Raw genomic sequence first — 24,625 nt, forward strand, 5'->3', positions numbered from 1 at the left:
TCTGAGTTGCTTTAACTTAGTGGCTTTTACAGTACTAGTAGTTTAAGTTCTCTTCATTTATTTGGTTTTACTGTGCTCAAATTGCTTCATTTACTCAAATGGATTAAGTTCACAGTACTCATTAGGATTGTTGCATTCGGTTTCCTCAAATGGTTTGAGTTACCTTAACCTTTTGGGTTTTACAGTGTAGTATAGTATAGTGTAGTGTAGTAGCCTAAAGTATATTTTGTGTGGTTTTAATTATTGTTATTTATTATATGTCTGTTAGGTCCTAATATTAATTTTACCTTAAGCTCAATATCTTTGCTATTCAGTCTGTGATATTATGTCGTCCATTACCTCCTTGGTTATTTTAAATTTGCAGTAATTCTGGAATCGGCACAACAAAAACACAACAGTCGCTTGTTTTTAAGGAGAATTTTTCGGAAGTAAGGAGGAGCTTTTAAAGACAACTTCCGGTTTGTGACTGAGGAGGTGGGACTTTGCTAGCCATCGACGCTAACTGCTGGCTATCAGTTGCTGCTCTGTTGTTACAGAAGGATTATTCCTAACTGCGCCAATATCGTCGCGATAATACGGGTAAGTTCCGTTGTTTCTGAAACATTTTGTTCCCACATATGTGTATTTATCCAGACAATAATATTCTAAGAAACCGAAGAGCGTTTTCCAGTGAGGTGAGTGTGCACTAGAGCACGCCGCAAGAGCGCTCTTTTGTTTGACTGAAAAACGGAGCGTCGATTGGCTGCTGTCGTTTAGGGATTGTTTACCGGAAGATTAGCACGCTGCTAAGTATGCAATTCATAATAACAATGTAGATGCAGAAAGCATATGAAAGCTTCTGGTGGATATTCAAACGTTGAAGCTGGTGTGGAAGAATTCATGTACGGTTGATGAATTAATGTCTAAACTTTTCTTTGTCCTCAGTTTAGTGCTCAACTGTAATATATTTGACTGGTAACTTAGACATTCAGTACGTACGGACAAATGTACATATGTTTATGTGCAAAGTTAACAAAAGCAAACATGTTGTTTTGGAATATAGTGAAATAATGTGTGATACAAATCTGTAATATTGATGTTCTACCGTAAAACTAATACTTCATGAGCAGTTTAATGATACAGCTGGTGCTTTCAGATTGACATTTACAGTATATATGAAGAAGTTTGTTTATTATACATATTTATACATGTTAAAGATTGATATTTGACAACATACAAATGGTCACTCACTTAATTCAGGTAAAGTTGGTTTTAGAGCTGCATGATTTAGAAAAATCTAACAATGCGATATATAGAGATATAAATACAATTTATATTTTTACCATATGACTTAATATCTATATTTAGAAATAATTTATAGTGTTAAATTAATTGGGATGGTTCTGCAGTGGGAGTGCATCTCTAAAAAATCTGTAAACAATCTTTAGACTTTTTGGGCTGCTCTTTGCAGTGCATTTCTGTTTTTGCATGTATTGTGTGTATTTTCACACATAAAAATCTATAAATACAATCAAGAAAAATATACAATTTAAATAAAATGTTTTATCGTTTCCCAAGTCTAATAGAACTCAAGTACAATAACTTAATGATACAAATAATTCAATAAAATTAATCCATAGTTAAGGTCACAAATGGTACAATTTTTATACCTGAATATTTTTTAAATCATTATACAATCGCAGACATCAAAAATGCTTGCAAATGATAAATTATAATACAAACTCAACATTGCATATCCTGCGATTTGACTATTATGAATGATTACATTGCGATATCGATGCTGAAACAATATATTGTGCAGGTCTAGTTAGTTTTATATTCACACATTCATTATGGGACAACTTGAGACATGGTAAGTAAATTGTTTACCATGCTACTATTGAATATTCAAATAGCTTGCAAGTATGAGTTCAACACTGTATTACCACTATTCAATTGACTGTGAACAATGTTATACATTGATAGTCTTTGGCTGCTACTACAATCTTTCTATTTAGAGTTAGCAAATAATACTTTTTCTGAAAATGTCATAATAAGGAAAAAGTCTGATTGTGTGAGCATAAAACAAACTTTACCCCAGTAAATTACTTTAGATACAGTTATGGAAAATGAATATGTTAATATTAAGGGTATGAGTTTAGTATAGGGTTTAGTAGGTAGGAGTTAAAATAAATGTTGATATTTCTTTTAATCTACGAAGATCTGATAATGTTTCTTTCACATGTAAAATAAAAACATTGGCATTTAGGCCAAATTGTCCAAAATGACCCTTGGACAGAAATACAAATGCTTTTATTTGTTGTGAATTGAAATTCAGGGTTATTCCAGCAAATATTGATAACTTAGCTCTTCTGATAGTTAAACATTGGTATTTTGTTGTCTATTAATGTCTATTATATATTACATATATATATATATATATATATATATATATATATATATATATATATATATATATATATATGTATGTATATATATTACACCTTTTAGTTTTATATGCAAAATATGCTCTATATCAGGGATTCTCAACTGGTGGGCTGCTTGTGGGCCACGAGATTTTTAGTTGAACTATTTAACATATCCGCATAGTTGTCCAAATTAATGTCCTGTCAGTGTTTTATAACGAACACTCACCCGTACAAGACAATTTAGCGAAGCTGTATTGTTTTTCTGCCATAGAATGTAAAATAAACTTGCAAATGAGCTTCACACGCGCTATGGCAGAGGTGTTCACTGTTTCTGTCAGCGAGTTCCCAATAATATCCAGCTGCAAACTCAATCTCCATCAGATCGCCGCGTTTCTGTATATTTGTCATTTGTCTGTATATTTTTGAATAGTGGATATTTAATAGTGGATAGTCAGTCCAGTTTAAAGTAGAAGCTGGTTTTTTGCAATCTCCCTGTTGACCTGTGGTTCTCTTTGAATTTGTGCATGTTTAAAAAAAAAATTATCTCTCTCTCTCTCTCTATATATATATATATATATATATATATATATATATATATATATATATATATATATATATATATATATATATTTATATATATTTATATATATATTTATATATAATAAATAGTATAAGGCACAACAAATGTATTATATATGGATACAAATGTATATTTATATGTTAATAATTAAAAGTTTAAATGAACATTTCATACTAATATTTTAGAGAAAATGTCAGACAGGTAGGCCTTCAAAAATTGCTCAGAGAAAGAATTGCGCCCCGAAGTGAAAAAGGTTAAGAACCCCTGCTGTATATGACCAGTTTTTATTTTAAATTTGGATTAAATTTAATTTAAGAATGAAAATAATGCAGTTTACACAAACACAACTAAATTGCAAATCAATAAAACTTTCAAGTGATTTCTTAATATTTTGCATAGCTGTAGGATTCATTAGTCACAAGTTGTGAAAATCCTGCATCTGAAAGGATATGTTTTTGGATTATTGGAACAGGTACTGTCTCAATGGGCTCCAAGAGAAGACGAGCCACCTCTCCCTCCAGCAGTGCCAGCGGAGGAGACTTTGACGATGCCAGCTCATCCACGCCAGTCAGTGGATGGAAGAGGAGGAGAGCCTCCAATGCTCCTTCTGTTGATCAAGTGAGTACATGGGGTTTAGTATGTTAATTAATATTTTACTAAGCACCCATTACTGGTTTTGGCAGTTTGTTTACCTTAACTGTATCCTGCCTTTAGATTGCTGTGTGCCATGAATTGTACAACACTGTTAGAGATTATAAAGATGATCAAGGCAGACAGATCTGTGAGCTCTTCGTTCGTGCACCAAAGAGGAGGTATGAGTGTATTCCTTATCTTTAGTGTACACTGAATGATGATAGTGGTTTGTTTCACTGTTTGGTTATTTGAAGGTGGTTAAAAGAGGAAAAACTCTAAATGTTTTACATCCTGCTAAAGCCTGCATTTATAATTACAATTGTGCATAGATTGGATATTATGAACAAGTAAAGAAAAAAAAAAGAAAAAATAAGTGTTTTTTTTTGTTTGTTTGTTTATTTCAAGATAAATTTTTCTATGTGATTATGAAACCATGAGTTCAGTTCAATACACACACTGCCTCAACATTTGTTATTCTGCTTAGTGTAAATGGGACCAACAGTTAATACATGACAATTTAATAGTTAATAGAAATTAAGTCATTAAAAATGTGCAGCAATATGACTAAAATATATTTTTTTAATAAATAAATAATTCAAAAAAGGCTCAATTGTAATTGATTGTTTGATTCGTTTTAAGATAAATTTTACAATGTGATGAAACAAACCCTGAGCTGAGTGAATGCAATAGACACTTATCTGTCTCAATCTCTCCTCATCATTTTCTTGTTTTAGAAATCAGCCTGATTATTATGAAATAGTGAGCCAGCCCATAGACATGATGAAAATACAGCAGAAGCTCAGGGCAGAGGAATACCAGGATGTGGAACAGTTTTCAGCTGACTTTCATCTGCTAATTAATAACACCAAAGCTTACTATCAGGTAAGTTTGCACGTAAACATTTAAGTCCATTAATTATTGATGTTTCTGCCACATGAATAAGCTGAGTCTGTCTTTTATTTTATGCTACGAATGCACATGCAAAGTTGCTCAACATCAAAACAATTCAGAAACACTAATATTCCTCTTATGTTCTCTAACAACAGGCTGACAGTGCAGAGCACAGAGCGGCATCTAAGCTTTTGAACGTCTTCCTATCTGCCAAGAATGAACTGCTGCAGGGTGGGGATGGAGAAGAGGCTGAGGATGATGAGGAAAGTGAAGATGCGGAGAACACAAACGCTTCTATGGAGGAGGAGGTAAAGAAAATGCACTGACAGATGTAGACCTTCAGTATTTTTTTTTTTTAAGATTTCAGTCCATAGACATCCAGACTGATATGATATTTTTCCCTGTGTACATTTGTAATTAACAGAGACCACCAAGCTATTTAAAAGCCATACTGGAGCAGCTCTTGGAGGCCATCGCATCCTGCACTGATTCCTCAGGGAGGCTTGTTAGTGAGCTCTTCCAAAAACTTCCTTCCAAACTGGTAAGACCCAAGCGTGTGCACTTGATTCAAGTCAGACTAATTTGTTACTTTAATAAAACCTAGTTTAGGTTGGATTTTTAGTGATAAATGTTGTTTATTTTCATTGATTAATTTTTCTTTTGTTTGTTTCAGCATTATCCAGACTACTATGCTGTCATAAAAGAGCCAATAGACCTACGCGCTGTGGCTCAGAAGATCCAGGTATTGAAAACACAGTAGCTTAATGTAGCAATATAAACTTGCTGTAATGTGTGTTTGGAGATGTTATGTTGTAAAATTTCAGAGGCTGTTTATGTAAAATATCTTCAATTGTACATATTGATATGCAGTAAATAATAACACTTATCATCTCATGAAAATTTGGTTGAGAAGTATTATAACATGTTAGCATCTTTATTTATTCTCCTTTTTTCATGGGTCAGAATATTTGCAAATGGTGTTAGGCGATTTCAGTTATCTTCTTATTTGTTTTGATGTAATTTTAGGTAATTGCAATAATTGTAAATGCACAGTATTTGTACCAGATATAGTTTTGTTGTTTTCTACACTATTCTTCTAGTAATTTATGCATGGGTAATGAAAAGAAAGCCAAACATTCGCGATTGATTAACCAGTGGAATCTTCTTTTGCTCTGCACGTTTCCTACTGCTAGTCATCAACACTCACACAGACAATTTCACGTGTAGACCCACAGAGATGGGCCTTTTGCACCAAAATGCATCAGACAGTAGTTTCTGAATCTTCTAAAATGTCAGAGATTTGGGTTTTACTTTTGCTTTCTAAAGTTGCTGTTGTTTGTATGCGTTTTTGCATTACCTTTTCACAGCTGACTGTGCTCGTACTGTCGCAAGTGAAACATATTAAAAGATGAATCATTTAATAAAGGACTCAAATAAATTTTACTATACACTTGGAGAGAACAAAATATTATGGCCGCAAAATATTAGTGCACCATTAGAAATGGCTAATCAACTAATTTGCCTTGTTTAAATAATCTACTCATTTTATTCTAGTAATTATTATAATTTTTAGCTATAATTTCTTATTTTTATTCCTTTTTTTCTGTTATTTATTTCTCATTTGCTGTATATTTTATTAATATAAATGATGGTAATGTATTGCATACTTTATACATATCTAAATTCTTTGGCAATACTGTACTAAATGTCTTACCAATAAAGCAACTTTATTTATAGAGAGGAAGAGAGCGGCCTTCACCTGTCAGTGGGTGCACATGGCTCCTAAATAGCATAAAAGAGAAATAGTGTATTTCTTTTATTTCAACAGCCTTTTTATTAACTTTATCCCATTGAAAAGAAAAGGTGTATAACAGGGTCATAATGAATAAAAAATATTGCAAAAAAATCGTGTTATTTTTTGTCACATAGTTGATCACTTATGTGCTGTGAGTAAAAGGTGCATTTCAATCCAGCTATCACCGCAAGTATATTTCAAACCTGTGGGAAGCACTGAACAGCATATGTCTGCTTTGCCAAATAATATTCATATAATATTGATTTTTAGAGTATTAATATGTTCTTCTGTTGTAGGGGGGACATTATAAATCCATCAGTGCCATGGCCAAGGACATTGATCTTTTGGTAAAAAATGCCAAAACCTACAATGAGCCAGGATCTCAAGTTTTCAAGGTTAGGGAACTATATTAACGTTATGTACTTTATGCCAATATGCTTCCATTATATATAGATCTAATCCTGCGCAACAAACTCCTTTTTATCTTTCTAAAGGATGCTAACACAATTAAGAAAGTGTTCGCCCAGAGGAAGATCGAGATCGAGCAGGCTGAACCCACTAAATCCAGCCTCCGCATTAGGTAATTTTTCTTTTCTTTAAAGTGATTGCTTTGAAGATGCATATTTATGTTTGTAACATGCTTTTTGTATGTGTTTTGCTAGAAACCGGAGGTCTGCTCAGGGTGATCGTCTGTCTGCCATCACCATGGCTCTTCAGGCTGGATCTGAAAGTGATGAAGACTCCATTCTCACAGGTACATGTTAAACGTTGGCAGTCAATTTGAGAGCGGATGAGAGCGCTAACTAAGCTGGACTTATACTATGAATTTTAATTATCGTATAGGATTGTAGCTCATCATACTGTATGAACATGGTCGACATATCACGCTGTAGGATCTAAGTTGTCATAATGTCAGACAGTACATCAATTAAGACTTGCCAAACTTGTACAAGTAAGAAGACTAAGGAGTAGCCCACTTTCTGAAAAGGTACCTAGCTGTAATCGAATAAGCCAAAGTTTTAATTTTGCACATAAAATCTATTTATTCAGACATAATAAAACAAAAAAGCCACTATTTAACATTTTCCTGCAAAAATCTGACTCAAGGCTCTCAAAACTTCTGACACTGCTATCATTATATCTGAAGGAAAATTTAATAACAATTAATTGGCCAATAATTAGCTTTCGGCAAACTTTAAATCAGTGATTAAAGACCACAAATCTTAGCATAGGATTATAGGAATGACAATATTGTGGCCAGAATCACAGACTGTAAGCTCGGATTTATGACCTAAATGCATTGGCAAGGTCTACAGTAGAATATATATCTGAAAATTCAATACCTTTGACTCTTGTTCTCTCTCTCAGGGACTGTGCGTTATGACACTGGAGAAACCGAGGCCGATTGTGGTCTCAGTGCAGGTGATCCCATCCTTCTTTTGTATCAGGCAGTGCGAGGAGCAAGAAGTGTTCAAGGCCTGCTCCTCTCTGAGCCCTTCCTCCAACTGCCCTCGAAAAGGGAATACCCAGATTACTACCATCAGATCAAAAACCCCATCTCTCTGCAGCAAATCAGGTTTGCATGTGGAACAAATTAAGAAGCCTTTGATTAAAGTCTTTAACGTTAAAGTCAATATTTACAAATTGTGTTCATACGTTCTTTATAGGGAAAAAATGAAGAATGGCGATTATGAAGCAGTCGAGCAGATTGAGGCTGATCTCTCTGTCATGTTTGAGAACGCCAGACGCTACAACATGCCTAACTCCACCATATACAAACGTGCACAGAGACTACAGCTCATAATGCAGGTGAGTCTGTTTTGTTAACAAGCTTTTGAAGAGCTAACACATTAATGATAAAAGGATGGGTTATATCTTTATGTTATTTATTTTTTTTTTCAGCAAAAGAAAAGAGAGTTTCGAGATGATGATGAAGGAGATGTCTCTACTGCTAATTCTGATGTGGGAAGTAGTAAAAAGAAAAGGTGATTGACTGAAATGAATCTTGCATTATAAATAAATAATTGAATCATCTTTGATTGTCTTGCATTGGTTTCATGATCTGTTTGTTACAGCCACAAGAAGAGCGCCAAGAAAAATCGAATGAAGATGCTGTATGCTGTGCTGACCGATGCCCGTGAGCCAAGCTCTGGACGGCGACTTTGTGACCTCTTCATGGTGAAGCCTTTAAAGAAGGACTACCCAGATTACTACAAAATTATTCAAGATCCAATGGACATGCGTACCATTGAGAACAACATCCGCACTGAGCGTTATAACAACGAGGATGCACTTATGGAGGACATGAAGCTTATGTTTCGCAATGCCCGCCACTATAATGAGGAGGGATCTCAGGTGAGCATCATTATGTTTACATGGACACCAAGATTTCGATTAGATTTTAATATGATTAAGACAATACTCTAATTAAGAGTCTACCATGTAAACAGCGATTTTGCCTTAATCCAGAAAGTCCATGAAATTCACGTTTTGATGAACCCTTAGGTTTATAATGATGCAAATGTCTTGGAGAAGATGGTTAAGGATAAACAGAAGGAGCTTGGCCCTGCTCCAGAGGAAGATGACGTTGGCTCTCCCAAACTCAAGCTTCGTAAGTATTTATTACATCTGCATACTTGAATTCAGACATACTAATTGAGATGCTTATTTTGAAAGTAACTTTTATTATTACAGGGGGTCTGTGTGGACTTAACAAGTATTAAAAGTTGATAAATTAGTGTAAATAAATTTAAAGTCCTTTTAAAGTATTAAAAAGTCTTAAATGCTATTTTACAAGTTTTTTTTTTTTTTGCTGAATTTAATCTGTGAATATTGAGATGCTGTGTAGTTTATGAAATTGATAAAATCCTGCTAGATTTGACATCATGCTGCATTGTTTGCTGCAGTAAACAAGGCAACAGTGTTATTTCTGCAGTTCTATAGGAGCCACATGCTGGATTAGCATTTTTATTTATTCATTCATTCATTTTCCTTCAGCTTCAGTCTCTTTTTGTCAGGGGTCACCAGAGTGGAATGAACTGCCAACAACTTTGGTATATGTTTTACTCAGCGGATCCCCTTCCAGCTGCAACCTAGTCCTGGGAAACACCCATACACACTCAAATTCACACTCGTACACATACGGCCAATTCTGTTTACCTAATTCACCTCTAGCGCATGTCTTTGGACTGTAGGGGTAACCAGAGTAGCTGGAGGAAACCCACGTGAACATAGAGAGAACATGCAAACTCGAACCAGCGACCTTCTTGTTGTGAGGCGACAGTCCTAACCACTGAGCCACATGCCACCTGTATTTTTATTTAGTATTTGATAATGTTTTAGTTTTGGATTAGTTTTTTAAAATCGGTATTTAGTATAGTCACTAATGTTTTGTTGAAACAAAAAGAGGTTATGAGGTCTTGAAATGTATGGAGTCATTATAAAGGTATGAAATTTCACTCTCTGGTTCCTGTATATACCCTGTATTAAGTAAACACTAAATGCCTCTTCTTCTAGGCCGTAGTGGAGTTGCAGTCTCCCCTAAAAAGGCTCGCATCCAAACTACACCACTCCAGCAGAAGCTCAGCGAGCTCTACGAAGCTGTTCGCAACTTCACAGACAATCGTGGCCGTCGTCTCAGCACCGTTTTCCTGCGGCTGCCATCCCGTTCTGAACTGCCTGACTATTACGCTGCTATTAAGCGTCCAATCGACATGGAGCGAATACGCAGCTACATGGTGCAGGGACGCTACCAGGATGTTGATTCACTGGCAGAAGACTTCATCCTCATGTTCAACAATGCTTGTACATACAATGAGCCAGAGTCTTTAATATATCGTGATGCTCTGTTGCTCCATCGAGCATTTCTGGAAGCTCGTAGACGGATTGAGGAAGAGGAGAATGGAGATGAAGGTGGTCTGGGGGGTTTGTCGGTTGCCTCTCTTGTGCGTGAGCTCATCCGAAACCTCTTTGTGTCAATGATGGGGCACCAGGATGACGAAGGCCGATGCTATAGTGACTCCTTGGCGGAGGTGCCTGCAATCGACCCAGCTAACCCAGATGATCCACCCCTTACTTTAGAGATCATTCGCAATAATGTGGATAGTGGCCGCTACCGGAGACTGGATGTCTTCCAGGAGCATGTGTTCGAGGTGCTGGAGAAAGCTAGACGTCTCAACAGGTAAGCAGAGAAGAGTGTGAAAATCAGCTATTCTTGTCATCATTATTTAAACACCATTTCTGATTTATTCATCCGTTTGAGCTCCCCCGTTGTATGATTTTTTGCCCTTTTTTCTGTTTAATAATAAAAGTATACATTTTAATTACAAGCCAAAATTTTAAGCCATTCAATTACTAACTTAAAGTAATTTTTTTATTTAAAATATTGGCACATTTTATAATAGACATTTTATGAGATGTTTCTGGTGCTTTTTTTCATTCATTTTATTTGGAAAACAGTTGCTTGTGTATTCTGTAAAATAATACTCTGTATAAAAAAAAAAGGATATAAAGGTTAGAACATAACTAAGATGAGAAAAATCTTATATTCTTTATGGTCTATTCAGAGTGTGATGTTAGATTTATGATAGTCGATCTCCCTTTGTTTCTAAACTTCTTTCGTGTTTTCAGGACTGATTCTGAGATCTTTGAGGATTCTGTGGAGCTGCAGCATTTCTTTGTGAAGATCCGTGATGAGCTGTGCAAAAATGGTGAAATCCTGCTGACCCCAGCACTGAGCTACACATCCAAACATCTGCATTCAGACATAGATCAAGAAAAGCGAGAGAAACTGCCCCAGGAAATTGAGGAAGACCAACTGAAACGGGAGGAGGATAAAAAAGGTTTTATGCTTTTGATGTTTAAGACATTTCTTCACTATTGCTTCTAGTATGTTTAAAGTTATGGAAATACACCCTAAGATACTTTTGCTTCTTGCTTCTAAAATGTTTTTTTATATTGAAATTGTATACGTTTGCTTTTATGATCAATAGCTCTTCCAGAAGGGGACAAAGCAGAGGGTCCTGCGGAAGGTGGCCAGTGGCCATCAGGTTCTCAAAGCTCTTATAGTCAGGACTGCAGTTTTGAAAACAACACCTACAGCATAGGAGACTACGTATATGTTCAGCCCGCAGAAGCAAATTTACAACCCCACGTTGTCTGCATTGAGAAGCTCTGGAAAGATGAATCTGGTGTGCATTCTCACTTATCAGAGTTGCTTGTTTGAGTTTAATTTGTGGTCATCAGTTATACTTTTTTGTTTTTTAATAAAATTGATATGTTTTCTGCAGGTCAGCAGTGGATGTATGGATGTTGGTTTTATCGTCCAGAGGAAACCTTTCATCTGGCAACACGCAAGTTCCTGGAGAAGGAGATTTTTAAAAGTGACTACAACAACCGCGTGCCTTTCAGCAAGATCCTGGGCAAGTGCTTTGTGTTGTTTGTAAAGGTAAGTTTAAATGTTTCGAATTAATCAAATACTTCTGATGATTCATCAAAGATTTATTCATAAATCAAATAGATTTTTTAATGGATAGTTCACCAAAACATGATCATTTTCTGATAATTCAAATCATTTACTCAACCTTCCCTTCTTCAAGACCTATTTGAGTTTCTTCTGTTGAACACAAAAGAAGATATAATCAGTTCCATGCAAATGTCAAGCTTGCCATCATTTTTTTTCTTCCTAAAACCCTTTCCAAGTTTTTTTTTTTTTTTTTTTGTGTAGGCTTGTATTTTACAGGATTGTTGTTATTAATGTTTTCAAATGATAATATGTGATTTACCAAAATCACACGAGTGCCAATTTCACATCTGTCACATCCGTAATGGAGAGACATCCCATCCATAACGAAGCTTTTTCTCGCATAGAGGTGTGAATATTGACTGGTCTCACAGTTCGGTTATGATTATCATTAATGCCATCGATTCGGTTCAATTTGAAATCTCGGTGCATTGACGGTGCTTTCCATACACAATTTGATATTTTACTTTACAGCACAAGAATTATTGAATTAAAATGTATCATTTTTAAATACATTTTCTGTGTATTTGTAATACAATCTTGTCTTTTGATGCAAAGAGTCAGATTTATGAACTGTACCTTCAGTTTTACCTACTTAATAAAAAAAATTCAACATCAAACAAAATTCAAGTACAAGCACAGAACAACATGAGCATTTAAAGCAAATAAACAAACATAAATATTATCTCGCTTGCTTTTTGAGCGTTGTCGAGTGAGTTCTTACATGATTATGATTGGTGACGTGCTCAACAGAAAGGGCTCTAATGCTCTTGAGATGTTCACTGAGTGGCACTGATAAACTGCTGCGGTGATCACAGCTGATCCATGGTAGGCGCAGAGGAGAAAACCCGCTCTGCAGATACACTTGAGTCTGGAACCACAATCAATGTAACAGCCGAAAGGAGAGGAAGCGTCACGCCAGCAGGTCAAACTGGCCCCAGTGAGAGAGAAATAGATTACTTTAACTTTCTCCACAGCAGTGAAATAGGGGCTTCTGCTGAATTTTAATTACTTGTGCTCGAATCCCTCACCATGATATTCTACGGCGACATAGCACTTATGAGATAAATGACTTCAGTACGCAATAACCGGTTAGGATCAATTACTAAACCGACACCAAATTGTTCGCGTCTGCATCGCGGTGCACAGAAGAAACAATTAATTTTGACAACCCTATTCTCTCATTATTGCAAAAATGTAAAGTAAAATAAAATCAATAATTTTTGTTCTATAGTGAGCCAACTCTCATCCTCTTGATTAGCATTGTTTCTTTGGGGTAGTGTAGTTTCATTTACAGAATTTCTACAATATATGTTGTAAAATGTAAACTTGCTAACATTTTTGGTCACATCCATAACGCATGTTTATTTTTATCGTTTAAAATAAAAAAAAAATTACAGATTGGTATTTTCTGGCCCCATAACTCTGTGGTTAGTAGTTTTTGGAAAAAATAAACAAGTTTTAAACATGTTTCATGTTAACATAAACTTTCTCTGTCAATTTATGTTTAGATTTTTACTGCAAATGTCACATCCATAATGCTGGAATTGCTCAAATTTTGGAAAATGCTATTAGCCTTTATTTTTCCTACTATGAAAGTCAATAGATCCCGTCAACCACCATTCTTCAAAATATTTTCTGTTGTGTTCAACAAAAGACTCTAATATAGGTTTAAAATACATGAGGGCGAATAAATGAGGTAATTTATTTAGATTTTTTTGTTTGTGTGTGAACAACCAGCTTAAATTTTACCTTTTTCTAACAAGCTCTTAAAGTATGGTGAATGTGGATTTGTTTTTTAGGATTATTTTAAGTTGCAACCAGAAGGCTTTAAACCCGAAGACGTGTATGTCTGCGAATCCCGATACACTGTTAGGACCAAAGCCTTCAAGAAGATCAAAATATGGTCCATGCCACCCAACTCTGTCAAACTGCTCCCCAGAGAGGTTCCTTTACCTGTAGTTCGTGTCGCCTCCATGTTTGTCGGTGCGAAAGACAAAGCAGCTGACCTTCCTGATGGAGAGAGTGGTGGATTCATTGAGAAGGTACAAAGAAAATCTTTTTTTTTTTTATTTTGGTTTTCTTGAGTTTAATCCTGCAAATATTCAACACAGGAGCGAGAAGACGTTCCAGTTGAAGTTCCCAACGGGGAGCTGGGTTGCCAGTATTATGAACAGCTCCGCTATAATGATATGTGGCTCAAGTTGGGCGACTGTGTTTACATACGCTCCCATGGGCTGGTGCGACCACGAGTTGGCAGGTAGACAAATTTATACTTTGTATTATCCAAATACCTCATCTTAGAAGTAAAAAATTACTAGCAATATGTTTACATAAATATTTTGAGTTGTTAATGGTTAATTCAATTAAAGTTTATGCTTGTTGCGTTTTTCACAATAATTATTGCTTCAAAAGGTGCACATTATTGTATTACAATCAAATCTATTTTTGAATTAATATGGAAAGGATTGAGAAGATGTGGCTGCGGGATGGAGCTGCATTTTTCTTTGGACCCATCTTCATCCACCCTGAAGAAACCGAACACGAGCCGACAAAGATGTTCTACAAACGTGAAGTTTTCCTCAGCAGCCTGGAAGAGAACTGTCCTATGACCTGTGTTTTGAGTATGCTGTTATTCATTTTAAGACATTCTGTATCAGTCTGCTGTCCATCCATGACTCAAAACTCGTCAAACTGTGGGTGTTCAAGCTGTGATAATGAAATTGTGCCAACCATTCTTATCGCATTCTGGTGCTTCTGTAAAATGAGTCTCTCGGCATGCTAATGAACACAAAGACACTGGAAATACAATTAAGCCCTGCTTCTTGTAAAAGTCTCCAGTGATTTTTATGGTGTGAGACAAGCCACCTCAGTATCCTGAACGGATAATTAAAGCAGTTCGGGATCGCTTGGTGAGAACAAAAAAGCAGTCAAGTGAAATAAATTACAGTATATCCGCTAGCAAATATCATGTTAAAACGTATTACTGTGCTTAGCCACAAATGGGATATATGCAGCCGATTAAGTTTTTGAACATTTCCATTTTAGTTCAGCTTTTTCATTTTTTAGTTTCTTACCCTCAAGACTGTTTGAAATCTTCCTACAGAGCTAGTTTTAAACCTTCTCTCCTTTTTTCCTCAGGGAAATGTGTGGTGTCTTCCTTTAAGGACTTCCTTTCCTGCAGGCCAACTGAGTGTCCAGAGGAAGATGTGCTTCTGTTTGAAAGTCGCTATATTGAGAGCGAAAAGCAGATGAAGAAGTTTAAAGCCCTTAAACGTTTCTCCCTCTCAGCCAAAGTGGTTGATGATGAGATCTTCTATTTCAGGTGCATTTATTTCCTACATTTTTTGCAGTGGGAAGTATTCAAGTATTTTTCCAGCGCAAGGAAGTTCTTTAGTATGTCTTGTTACTTTATCTTGTTGTAAAACTGCTATTGTGCTAAACTGATGTTCAGTAAATACTTTTGGAAACATCCTTGCACAGTCAAATGCACAGCATTTTAAAGTATACTTTGTTTGATGATATTCCAGAACAATCCACTTTAAACATCCACATTAGAAAAAAATCATCCTTGTCCAGGGATTACATTGATTTTCTTTCCGAATGAAAGGAGCTACAAAATGTTGTTTCTTGTTTAAATTAAAGTTTAGAATATATTTTAATCCCCTCATTTTGCTCTTTGGTAAAAACGGTAAAACCAGTGTGGACACAATGGGGCAAACTAAAGATGCTTTTCCACTATTGTGCTAAATGTTTTAGTACAGTCAGAAACCTTGAACCTTGTTTAGCATGATCACAAACCATTCATTCATTCATTTTCTTTTCGGCTTAGTCCCTTTATTAATCAGGGGTCGACACATCGGAATGAACCGTCATCTTATCCAGCATATGTTTTACGCAGTAAAATGTCCCTCCAGCTGAAACCCATCATTTAACACCTATACACTCATTTACACATGTACACTATGGACCATTTAGCTTTCCCAATTCACCTCTACCGTATGTCTTTGGACTTCTGGGGGAAACTGGAGCACCCGGAGAAAACCCAGGCAAACACAGGAAGAACATGCAAACTCCACACAGAATTGCCAACTGACCCAGCCGAGGCTCGAACCAACAAATTTCTTGCTGTGAGGTGACATCGCTACCCACTGCGCCACCGCACCGCCATTACAAACATTTCTTGGCACAAAATTCTAGGCACATTTAGGCAACCATGCTGAACTTGTAGGACTCATTTGCATTTGATGTAGCCACTCTGTTGTCTGGATACTCTCCATAGTAGGCTTAACAGCAGTGCGCTGTTTATTCATTCATGTTTTAGCTATTGAGCAAAGGAAATATCGGTAAAAAATAAAAATAAAATAAATTAAAAATAATAATAATAATAATAAAAAAAAGAGTCTTAAAATCAAAAAGATCTAATCATTATCCATACATGCGCTGTTTACAATACAATTACATTGCCAAGGCAACAACTGACGCATTTCTATCACATTCCACATAGCTCCGTTATCAGCACCACCATAGAAAAAGAAACTGTATCAAATGGAACTGTTAAGCAAAGAGAACCGTTCAACCTCATGCTGGAAAAGCAGCTTTAATGCAAAAAAAACAATTCTGATAGCTCGTGCATTCACAACAATCATGTGGGTCACACTCAGTACTTGTGTGACAAAATTTGCAATCACATAGTTATTAGCCCTCCTGTGATTTTTATTTTTTTAATTTTTATTTATTTATTTATTTTAAATTCTTTTACAAGTATTTACCAAGGGGAAAATATTTACTTGGGGAAAAAATATACAGAGGGCTAATAGTTCCGACTTCAACTGTATGTGTAAACACTTTTTATTTATAGCTTTGAAATCATTAGTTGAGTTTAACCCCACTCTGATGCATATAATTAATTTTCATTTCAGAAAACCTATCGTACCTCAGAAGGTGCCATCTCCCCTGCTAGATAAGAAGATTGAAGAGCTAGAGGCTAAGTTTGCGGACATGGAGGATCTGGATGATGATATGGATGACCTAGATGATGACGACGAAGAAGCAGCCGCAACGCCCTCAATGCCACCCAGTCAGGCGTCCACAACAAGTGACATGGATATGCCTTACACACCACCACAGGTGCCATATATGTTTCAGAGATGTCAGCCATTGCTCACACTATCCTGTTTTACATGCAAAATAATTTAGATTTTTTTTCTGTTATGTACACATGCTGCAAATGTGTTTACCTCCATTGCCATAAGCAAGTTAACGCCAATATTCTGGGCTCTACAAACAAGACAGATGGTGTTTGTCCATCTATTGGAAACATGAATCATTTATAATGTGCTTTTCATCAGTTCTCTTTAAGTAATTTCACATTTAGAATAAGAAACTCTTATTTGAATATGATTTGGCTAAGCTTTATTCATATTTATTAATAGTTGTCATCTTTTCTGTTTCCCCTCTGCTCAGTCCACACCAAAGATAAAGGGTATGTCAAAAAAGGAAGGAGCCAAGCGTAAGATCAACATGAGCGGCTACATCCTGTTTAGCAGTGAAGTGAGGTCTCTAATAAAGGCTCGTCACCCTGATTTCTCTTTCGGAGAGCTGAGTCGTCTGGTTGGCACAGAATGGAGGAATCTGGAAGCTACTAAGAAGGCGGAATATGAAGGTACATCTTCAGTCCTTACTGAGAGCATGTGTTAGTCCTGGTTACCATGGATACTAATATATTAAATTGCCAGTCATGGTCGAAGCTAAATAGTTTTAACAAGGCACTGCAAAGATCACATGCAGTTCAGTCAGAATGTAAAAGGGCTGTATCTGGAATCTCAGATGTAATGTTCATGTTCACAGTGAGAGATTTAGCTTTAAAAAGAGAAATAATCTATTTATTTGAAATCTTGAAATTAAAATGGTTTATTGACCGTGGAATAAATATGATTTTTTATGCATATTTTGTTTATCTGTGTGCTTATGTTTTTCATCTAAATGACTTCCCTACTGCTAGTGTTTACTGATGGAAGCGAGGGACAACTTGTTACAATGAGGGTGTGCAATACTGACAATTTATTTTGGGGGGATTTTTTTACCCAATAAAGATTATTCAACAGTTGTGTAGTAATTTTGACTGGTTTAGGGCTGTTTTATACTTCTGCGTCGAGTGATCGATATGACCCACGGTGCCTGCCTTGTGCGTAGCCGTAGAGTTTATACTTTTGCATGCTGTTTGCGTTACACTGCAATAACACTCCCGAAACACTAGCTGACAGTTGGTTATGTCCCTCTGTATCGAGTTTCCTAGCAGGTGTTCTGTGTTTTTTAATGCTACCTTAACGTACAATTAGGTAAAATGCACTTATTCAGAGGTTGGAACCAGCGGTCATGCAATAACTTTAATCATAAGGTAAACAAAAGCTGTAGCTCCTTCATGGGACTCGACACTTGTAAGCACTCGCTCCATTGGGTTCGCGGCTCTCAGCACCTCCCACACTCACAGTTACCCAGCTGACCAATCACAGAGCTTGCGGTATGCATTGTTGCGACGTGTAGTTACATTTTTGAGAGGGCTATGCGACCACTCGAAGACTGTGCTTGAGCTTGACGCAGAATTATAAATCAGCCTTTAGGCCTGTTAAGTATATTTGAATAAGACACGAAAATGACATCTTAATGATTAAAGACTAAAAATCTTAATGCTAGTTTAATGCATGTTTGTTGAAAACAGCTGATTAATTTATAAACCAAACAATATCTCTATTAGTGGATCAGTGAAATATTGACACAAATACAGATTGCTTTAGTATTGTGACCCCTACAAATGTTCTGCTCGAGCTTTGTTTTAAAAAAAAAAATCATGGGTGAAATATGATAAAATGGGCAATATTGTGATAAACATTTAAACACCTTTACACCTGCACATGCACATACAATATTATTGTTTACATAAGTCTGCGCTGCAGTTTTGTCATCTGCTGCTTTAAATGTTTAGGCTCTTTAAAGCAAAAAAAACACTGATGCCTGATCATTGGTCACCAGCAGGGCAAATAAATTGTTGTGATTCCAACTATATTGTCCTAGTTGTTCTTTATATTCGTATTATTAACTTCTTGTTCATCAAACTGCTGTATGAAATCAAATTTGTATTTGTGATCATTACACAATGAATGCTTTAGGACTTTTTTGGGGGAATTTAAGTGACTTGACACTGTGTTTGCACATTGTTAAAGAAACAGTTACAACATTATTGATTAAATATCACCCTCAAATAAGATTACATCAGTATTAAAATACAGCAGTCCAATACTGTTCCACCATTCTTTCTTTTCCTTTCACTGCAAGATCTTATTCATGCCGACTTTAAATAAATAAATAAATAAATAAATATAAAATGTCATGATTTGTAGATTTGTTTATTTTACTGGGATCTATGGTATTCTTTCCCCTTTTTAACTATGCTACGCACAGTATAAGATGCTATGCTGATGGTATTCATCTATATGCCAGCTCTTTATCTCTTGATAAGATTGTTTATGAAGATTGTAATTAATTTGCCAATGTTTTGACAGAACGGGCAGCTAAACTGGTAGAACAGCAGGAGCGGGAGAGGGTCCTTCAGCAGCAGCATCAACAACAACAACAGCAGCAGCAGCAGCAGCAACAACAGGCTTCCCCAAGAGCAGGTACCCCAGTCGGCACAATGATGGGGGTGGTACCTCCCCCAAGCGCTATGGGGATGCTTAACCAGGCCATGCCACCTGTCCCAGGTAACGCCAAATCCCCCGACCCATGCTGAAAGTGACAGACGCAGCATCCGGGCACCCTCCGACAATTCTCATCCATTTAAATCCATCTCAATCCTCAACCCATCAACCTCAATCATGTCACTATCTGCCCCATACCAACCAAAGTCTACCCCATTATTGTCAGTTCAGTTCATTTCACTAAATATCTTTTGTGTGTATGATTTTTTTTGTTTGTTTGTTTGTTTTTGAATATTGCTACCTCTTTTTTTTATTCCAAGTTGCATTTTTCTTTGAGCATGACAACCTTTTTATTAACCCATAAATGTCTAGAGTTCCTGTTTACATGCCTGAAATAACCATGTTTGAATATTCACTTGTTAATCTCACCCTTTCGTAGACATTGACATGACTGTTATTTTGTAGTTGCATGACTTGTTTAGACTGCTGCATGTCATCAATGCATGGATCTTTTTGTGCTATCTTCTCCTCACCCAAGGCATGATGGGAAATTATGGCCCGCCCTACATGCCTATGCAGGGTCCTGAGGGCATGATGGGCATGGGTGGCACTCCACCTCATCTCATGGGGGTGCCCCAGCTGCCTTCCCAGCACTACCTTCTACCAGGCATGGCCGGGTACCCTGGTATGCCCCATCCGGGTAAGAAGCACCCTGATTAATCAGGAACTCCACCTGAAGATCTTCTGAGCAGCTCCAATCCAAATTGGGGGGAAATTTTTAATTTTTTATCATAGCCATTGCTTTGTTCCAAATACTAGTGAACTAGTGCCTAGACATCGACACTTTTTTTGGTTTTGAAACAGAAGACTGTAGAAATCCTTGTCCCTAGACTATATCTGTATCTCTGCATGATCTAATTTAAGTTATCCCTTGTTCATAGAGGGAGAATATTCACACAACATGACTAACACATATTTTCTTAGTTTAATTAGTTCACAAGATTTGTCATCTCCACTTTTCTACTCACTGACTCCATTGAGTCTCTGGCTGTGTTTCTACCTGATATAAACATGCATTCGTGGTGAATAGATCACAAGTGGCTTTAGATTCTATACATCACTGTCACAGCAGCTCTCATTGAGACTGCTGAAGAAACAAAGCCATGTTATGCATTTTAGAAGAGAGTAGGAAAGCAAGTGAATGAAAATGCTGTTGTTAGCAAGTATGATTTAAATCGTAGTCCATCTGTTTTGCTAAAGTGCAGTTAGGTATGCATACCCTGTCTTGGCATGCTTTCTAGAAACTTCTCGATGGCATGTTCAGTCAGTATGCAGAGAGGAGTGGTTTAGGGGCTGTTTAAATGGCTTCGCATGAAGGTTTGCATAATAAAAGCAAACGGACTTAATGCTTTATACCCAAAGAATTTCTTGAAGCTAAACAATCTCAGAAAATTCAGACTGATGAAAATGCATTTTAAAATCAGGTGTAAACAGGGCCTTGGTTTTATACAAATACAAGCTTTTTGTTTGGTGATAATTTAAAGGCACACTATGTAATTTTTGCCACTAGAGGGGGCGTGTTTACAACAAACAAAGGTGTAAATGATGGCTTTGTTGGCATGTGGCTCGCAACGACAAGTGAACAGTGACCTCCGTCTAGGCGGGTTGTTGCTAAATCAGATATGGTTGCGGCCGGAAGTTAACAAGAATTATTTATTAAATTTCCCATTTATTGTATTTTATTAATGCCAACGCCCAACCCTAAACCCAACCGTCACAGTAACGTAAAAACAGTAGTTGTACCGATTTATTTTTGTTATCTATTAAATTCCCCTATAAATTGTATTTTTTTTAAAGCCTACCCCCACCCCAACCCTAAACCAAACCGTCACAGTATTTTAAAAATATAAATTATTGTTATACAGTGTCATAAAAATGCGACTATAATTAATGTACATATCGCACTTCCGGCCGGCCGCGTATCCGATCTAGACTTTACCGTCTACACGAGCAACAGTCGACCAGGTGGGCTTGTCGAGCAGCGGGAAAAGTTGAGAATCCTTTAACTTTATGCAAATGAAGAGCAACTCTTAAGTGATCCTCTCTCAGGTTGCTCAGAGGCTGTTTGTATTCTCTGTGCTGTAGACCTTAACAGACCTGCGTTTGCAGCAGATCGTCACCCAGAGCGACAGGCAGCTACAAAGTCGCTGCTAGTGGGAATGAGGCATTAGCTGTCAGTGTTTTTTTATTTACAAAGGTGTAATTTGATGGCCTTGTGGCTGAGTGTGGAATCATGGGAGTTGTTGTCGTCATTACATTCTACAAGACCTACAAGAAAACATATTCACAGCTTCTTATCATGGTAGTATAAAGCAGAGTTAGGCTGAAATTCAACAAAGCAAAACAAGAGCCTGAACAATTGCAGATATGAGACGAGTGAGCGAAAAGAGGTAGATATTTTATTATTCCACAGTCGTCCACTTCAGTTCTTCCGATTGTGATCGTTTTATGCTGAATACATTTTAAGGTCCGTCTAATGTAATGCATGACATATTAAAGCATCTTTAGTGTTTCCCTGAGGGTGTGATGTCATTAGCATTATGACAAAATTACTGTTTTTTCAATAGTTAAAATAGCTTATTTCTCTAGATTTGAGCATTCTTTGAAAAATTTGGGATGAATATAGCTACGTAAATCCGCAAAAGCATTGATCTTGTGGTTTTTGGATATTTAAATGAAATAATCTTACATATTGTGCCTTTATCTTATAAAAAAACATTATTTATCCTGTCAGTGTGCATTATTTATAACTTGTTTAGTCATACTACATTTCCATATTTAAAAATATATGTTTCTTTCATTCCTTCTCAGGTGTGATGGTCCCAGGAATGAATGGAAGCCCTGGTCCCGGAAACCCGTATGGCATGCAGGTTAAGATCATATTTATTCAGCTTTCAGAAGTTATGCTAATGCAGATGCAAATTGTAATCTCTTTACTACTTTTTGTCTTCTCAGATGGCTGGATATGGACCCGGACAGCAAGCTCCACCCCCATATCCAGGTCAAGGTCAACCAGGCCATCAACAGCCAGCCCCACCTATTTTTGTTGCTCCGCCTCCAAAACCCCAGCGTCTCCTGCATTCAGAGGCGTATCTGAAGTACATTGAGGGCCTCAGTGCTGAATCCTCCACAGTTAGCAAATGGGACCAGAGCCTTAAGGGTAAAATGAGTTTGCATATGTAGGGTTATTAATTTTTTTTGTTTTGTTTTGTTTTTTATTTACCGAAGATGCATTTAATTGATTCTAAATTTCTATTCATACTTGGTGTTTTCAAGAGTTCACACTTAGATATTGCTTGATAATATTAGCAGATTTGGCAAGCTTATCCTGGGAGAGAACCCTGAGCTTGGAGATAATTGATCCTAGGGCTTCTGCCTGGTCAATGAACGCGTAAGGGGGTACGAGATCAGGTAGTTTTCGAGAGCTCCCCTGGTAACGAGGAAAGGGAAGATGGGGTGGATCGGGGAGATTCATCAAAAACAAAGATAAAGCAGGATTGCTAGATGGGATATTTATTGTAAGTTTGGAATAATTTGATTGGCTTGCTAATGAATATGGATGAGAGATCAGCCGTGATCAATCGTATCACATGCTTCTCTCGAAATTATGCCTCAGTCACATTCTGTTGTATGGCGTGTGAAAAGGGGTGGGATTAAACGATGATTAGCCATTAAAAAAAGCGAGTGATTGGATGTTTTAATTTTCTGCCGAGATAGGTCATGTTTTGATCTTTAATTGGTCTCATGCAATCATGTGATGCGATTTCGCAGGTTAGAGTTGACCAAGCTTGAACTTTCCTACGCAGTGAACTGTGTCGCATAAGCTAGCGTTTCCGGTTCGACGCATTCACATGCGTATAATGGAAGTTTATGGGGAGAAAAGTGCTGTGTGTGACCGCAGCTTTTTCAGTTAATGAAACATCACTTAATGCATTTCTTTTGCCCACCTGTGTTTAGTATTGTCCCACAAAAATGCGTCTTAGCCAATGTAAACCGGGCATTAGTTCTTAGACTACCATTGACATATGACATTACAGCCATTAACATCTTTAACATTGTGTTTTTTGGGCATTTATTGACTTTATTTGTCATTATTTTATATGGATACTATTATAACATAACTTTGTGATGATTATCTTTCTGGTTATCTTTGCTTCAGCACAGAGAAAAGACTGCCGGCTTAGTAGGGAACAGGAGAGTCATCTCCCTACTCACTGGCTGAAAAGCAAAGGCGCTCACACCACGATGGCCGATGCTTTATGGAGACTCCGAGACCTGATGATGAAAGACACGCTCAACATCCGACAGGCGTACAACCTTTAAACCTTTACCTTTTACCCTAAACTCTCAGGACTCTAATTTATGCAAGACTTTTCTCCAACCAAATCTTTCCCATCATGACTCAAGATGTGATCAAGTGTTAATGTACTGTCACAAAAGTGCTTCAGCAATAATTATATCTATCAGTTGTGTGTGTGTAAATGCGTGTGTGAAGAGAAAAATAAACATTTTCCCACCTCTTTTGATATATATATATGGAGCCCTGGAAAGAAGTCACACTTTTTTAATTCATAACTAACATGGATTTGATATTTGTCATTTGGACTGTTACCTCAATTAAGGTTGAGTTTATGAATACTACATCACAAGTCTTCACGAAGTTTTACATCTATGACTATTCTAAAATGCTTAATATGAGTTGTTGAAGAACACAGTAGCATTTTATAAAGATGTTTTCTTTTTATACGGAGGTAAAACTACATGAGCTCCTACTTATTTTAATGATAATGCAATTTGTTATTTTTACACTGTGTACATACAAAAAAATTGTGTGAACTGTTGCTTATTGAACACTGCTGCATTAAAAAAAAAGACAAAACTGTGTCAATTACACCAATAAACCGCATTACAGATGGATAAAGTGCGCTTCAAGTGTGTCCAAAACATGTTTGTGAGAGGATTGAGTTTCAAGCCCCTCCACCCGCCACCACTGTAACACAAGGCCCGCTTATTAACCACAAAATTTACCTCAGCAAATAC

General features: G+C 36.7%; 1 protein-coding gene across 9 annotated transcripts; it reads left to right on the forward strand.

Annotated features, from left to right (window-relative positions):
• The first annotated feature begins 464 nt into the window (after window positions 1-464).
• On the forward strand, window positions 465-24,506 carry pbrm1l (polybromo 1, like). Of its 9 annotated transcripts, none has more exons than XM_087255411.1 (30): window positions 474-881; window positions 3,461-3,606; window positions 3,703-3,800; window positions 4,356-4,503; window positions 4,668-4,820; window positions 4,937-5,053; window positions 5,186-5,254; window positions 6,604-6,702; window positions 6,802-6,887; window positions 6,970-7,061; window positions 7,676-7,883; window positions 7,975-8,116; window positions 8,210-8,292; window positions 8,383-8,662; window positions 8,813-8,918; window positions 9,824-10,487; window positions 10,937-11,148; window positions 11,299-11,496; window positions 11,596-11,753; window positions 13,631-13,873; window positions 13,943-14,088; window positions 14,295-14,452; window positions 14,970-15,153; window positions 16,751-16,958; window positions 17,295-17,493; window positions 19,391-19,588; window positions 20,064-20,225; window positions 22,397-22,455; window positions 22,541-22,745; window positions 23,745-24,506. In XM_087255411.1, exons 2-30 carry the CDS (start codon window positions 3,472-3,474, stop codon window positions 23,906-23,908), a joined length of 4,974 nt encoding a protein of 1,657 aa, XP_087111537.1. In that variant the 5' UTR covers window positions 474-881; window positions 3,461-3,471; the 3' UTR covers window positions 23,909-24,506.
• Window positions 24,507-24,625: the final 119 nt, after the last annotated feature.

This window comes from Danio rerio, chromosome 6, assembly GCF_052040795.2.
Source record: "Danio rerio strain M-AB ecotype USA chromosome 6, GRCz13ab, whole genome shotgun sequence".
Lineage (NCBI taxonomy): Eukaryota > Metazoa > Chordata > Actinopteri > Cypriniformes > Danionidae > Danio > Danio rerio.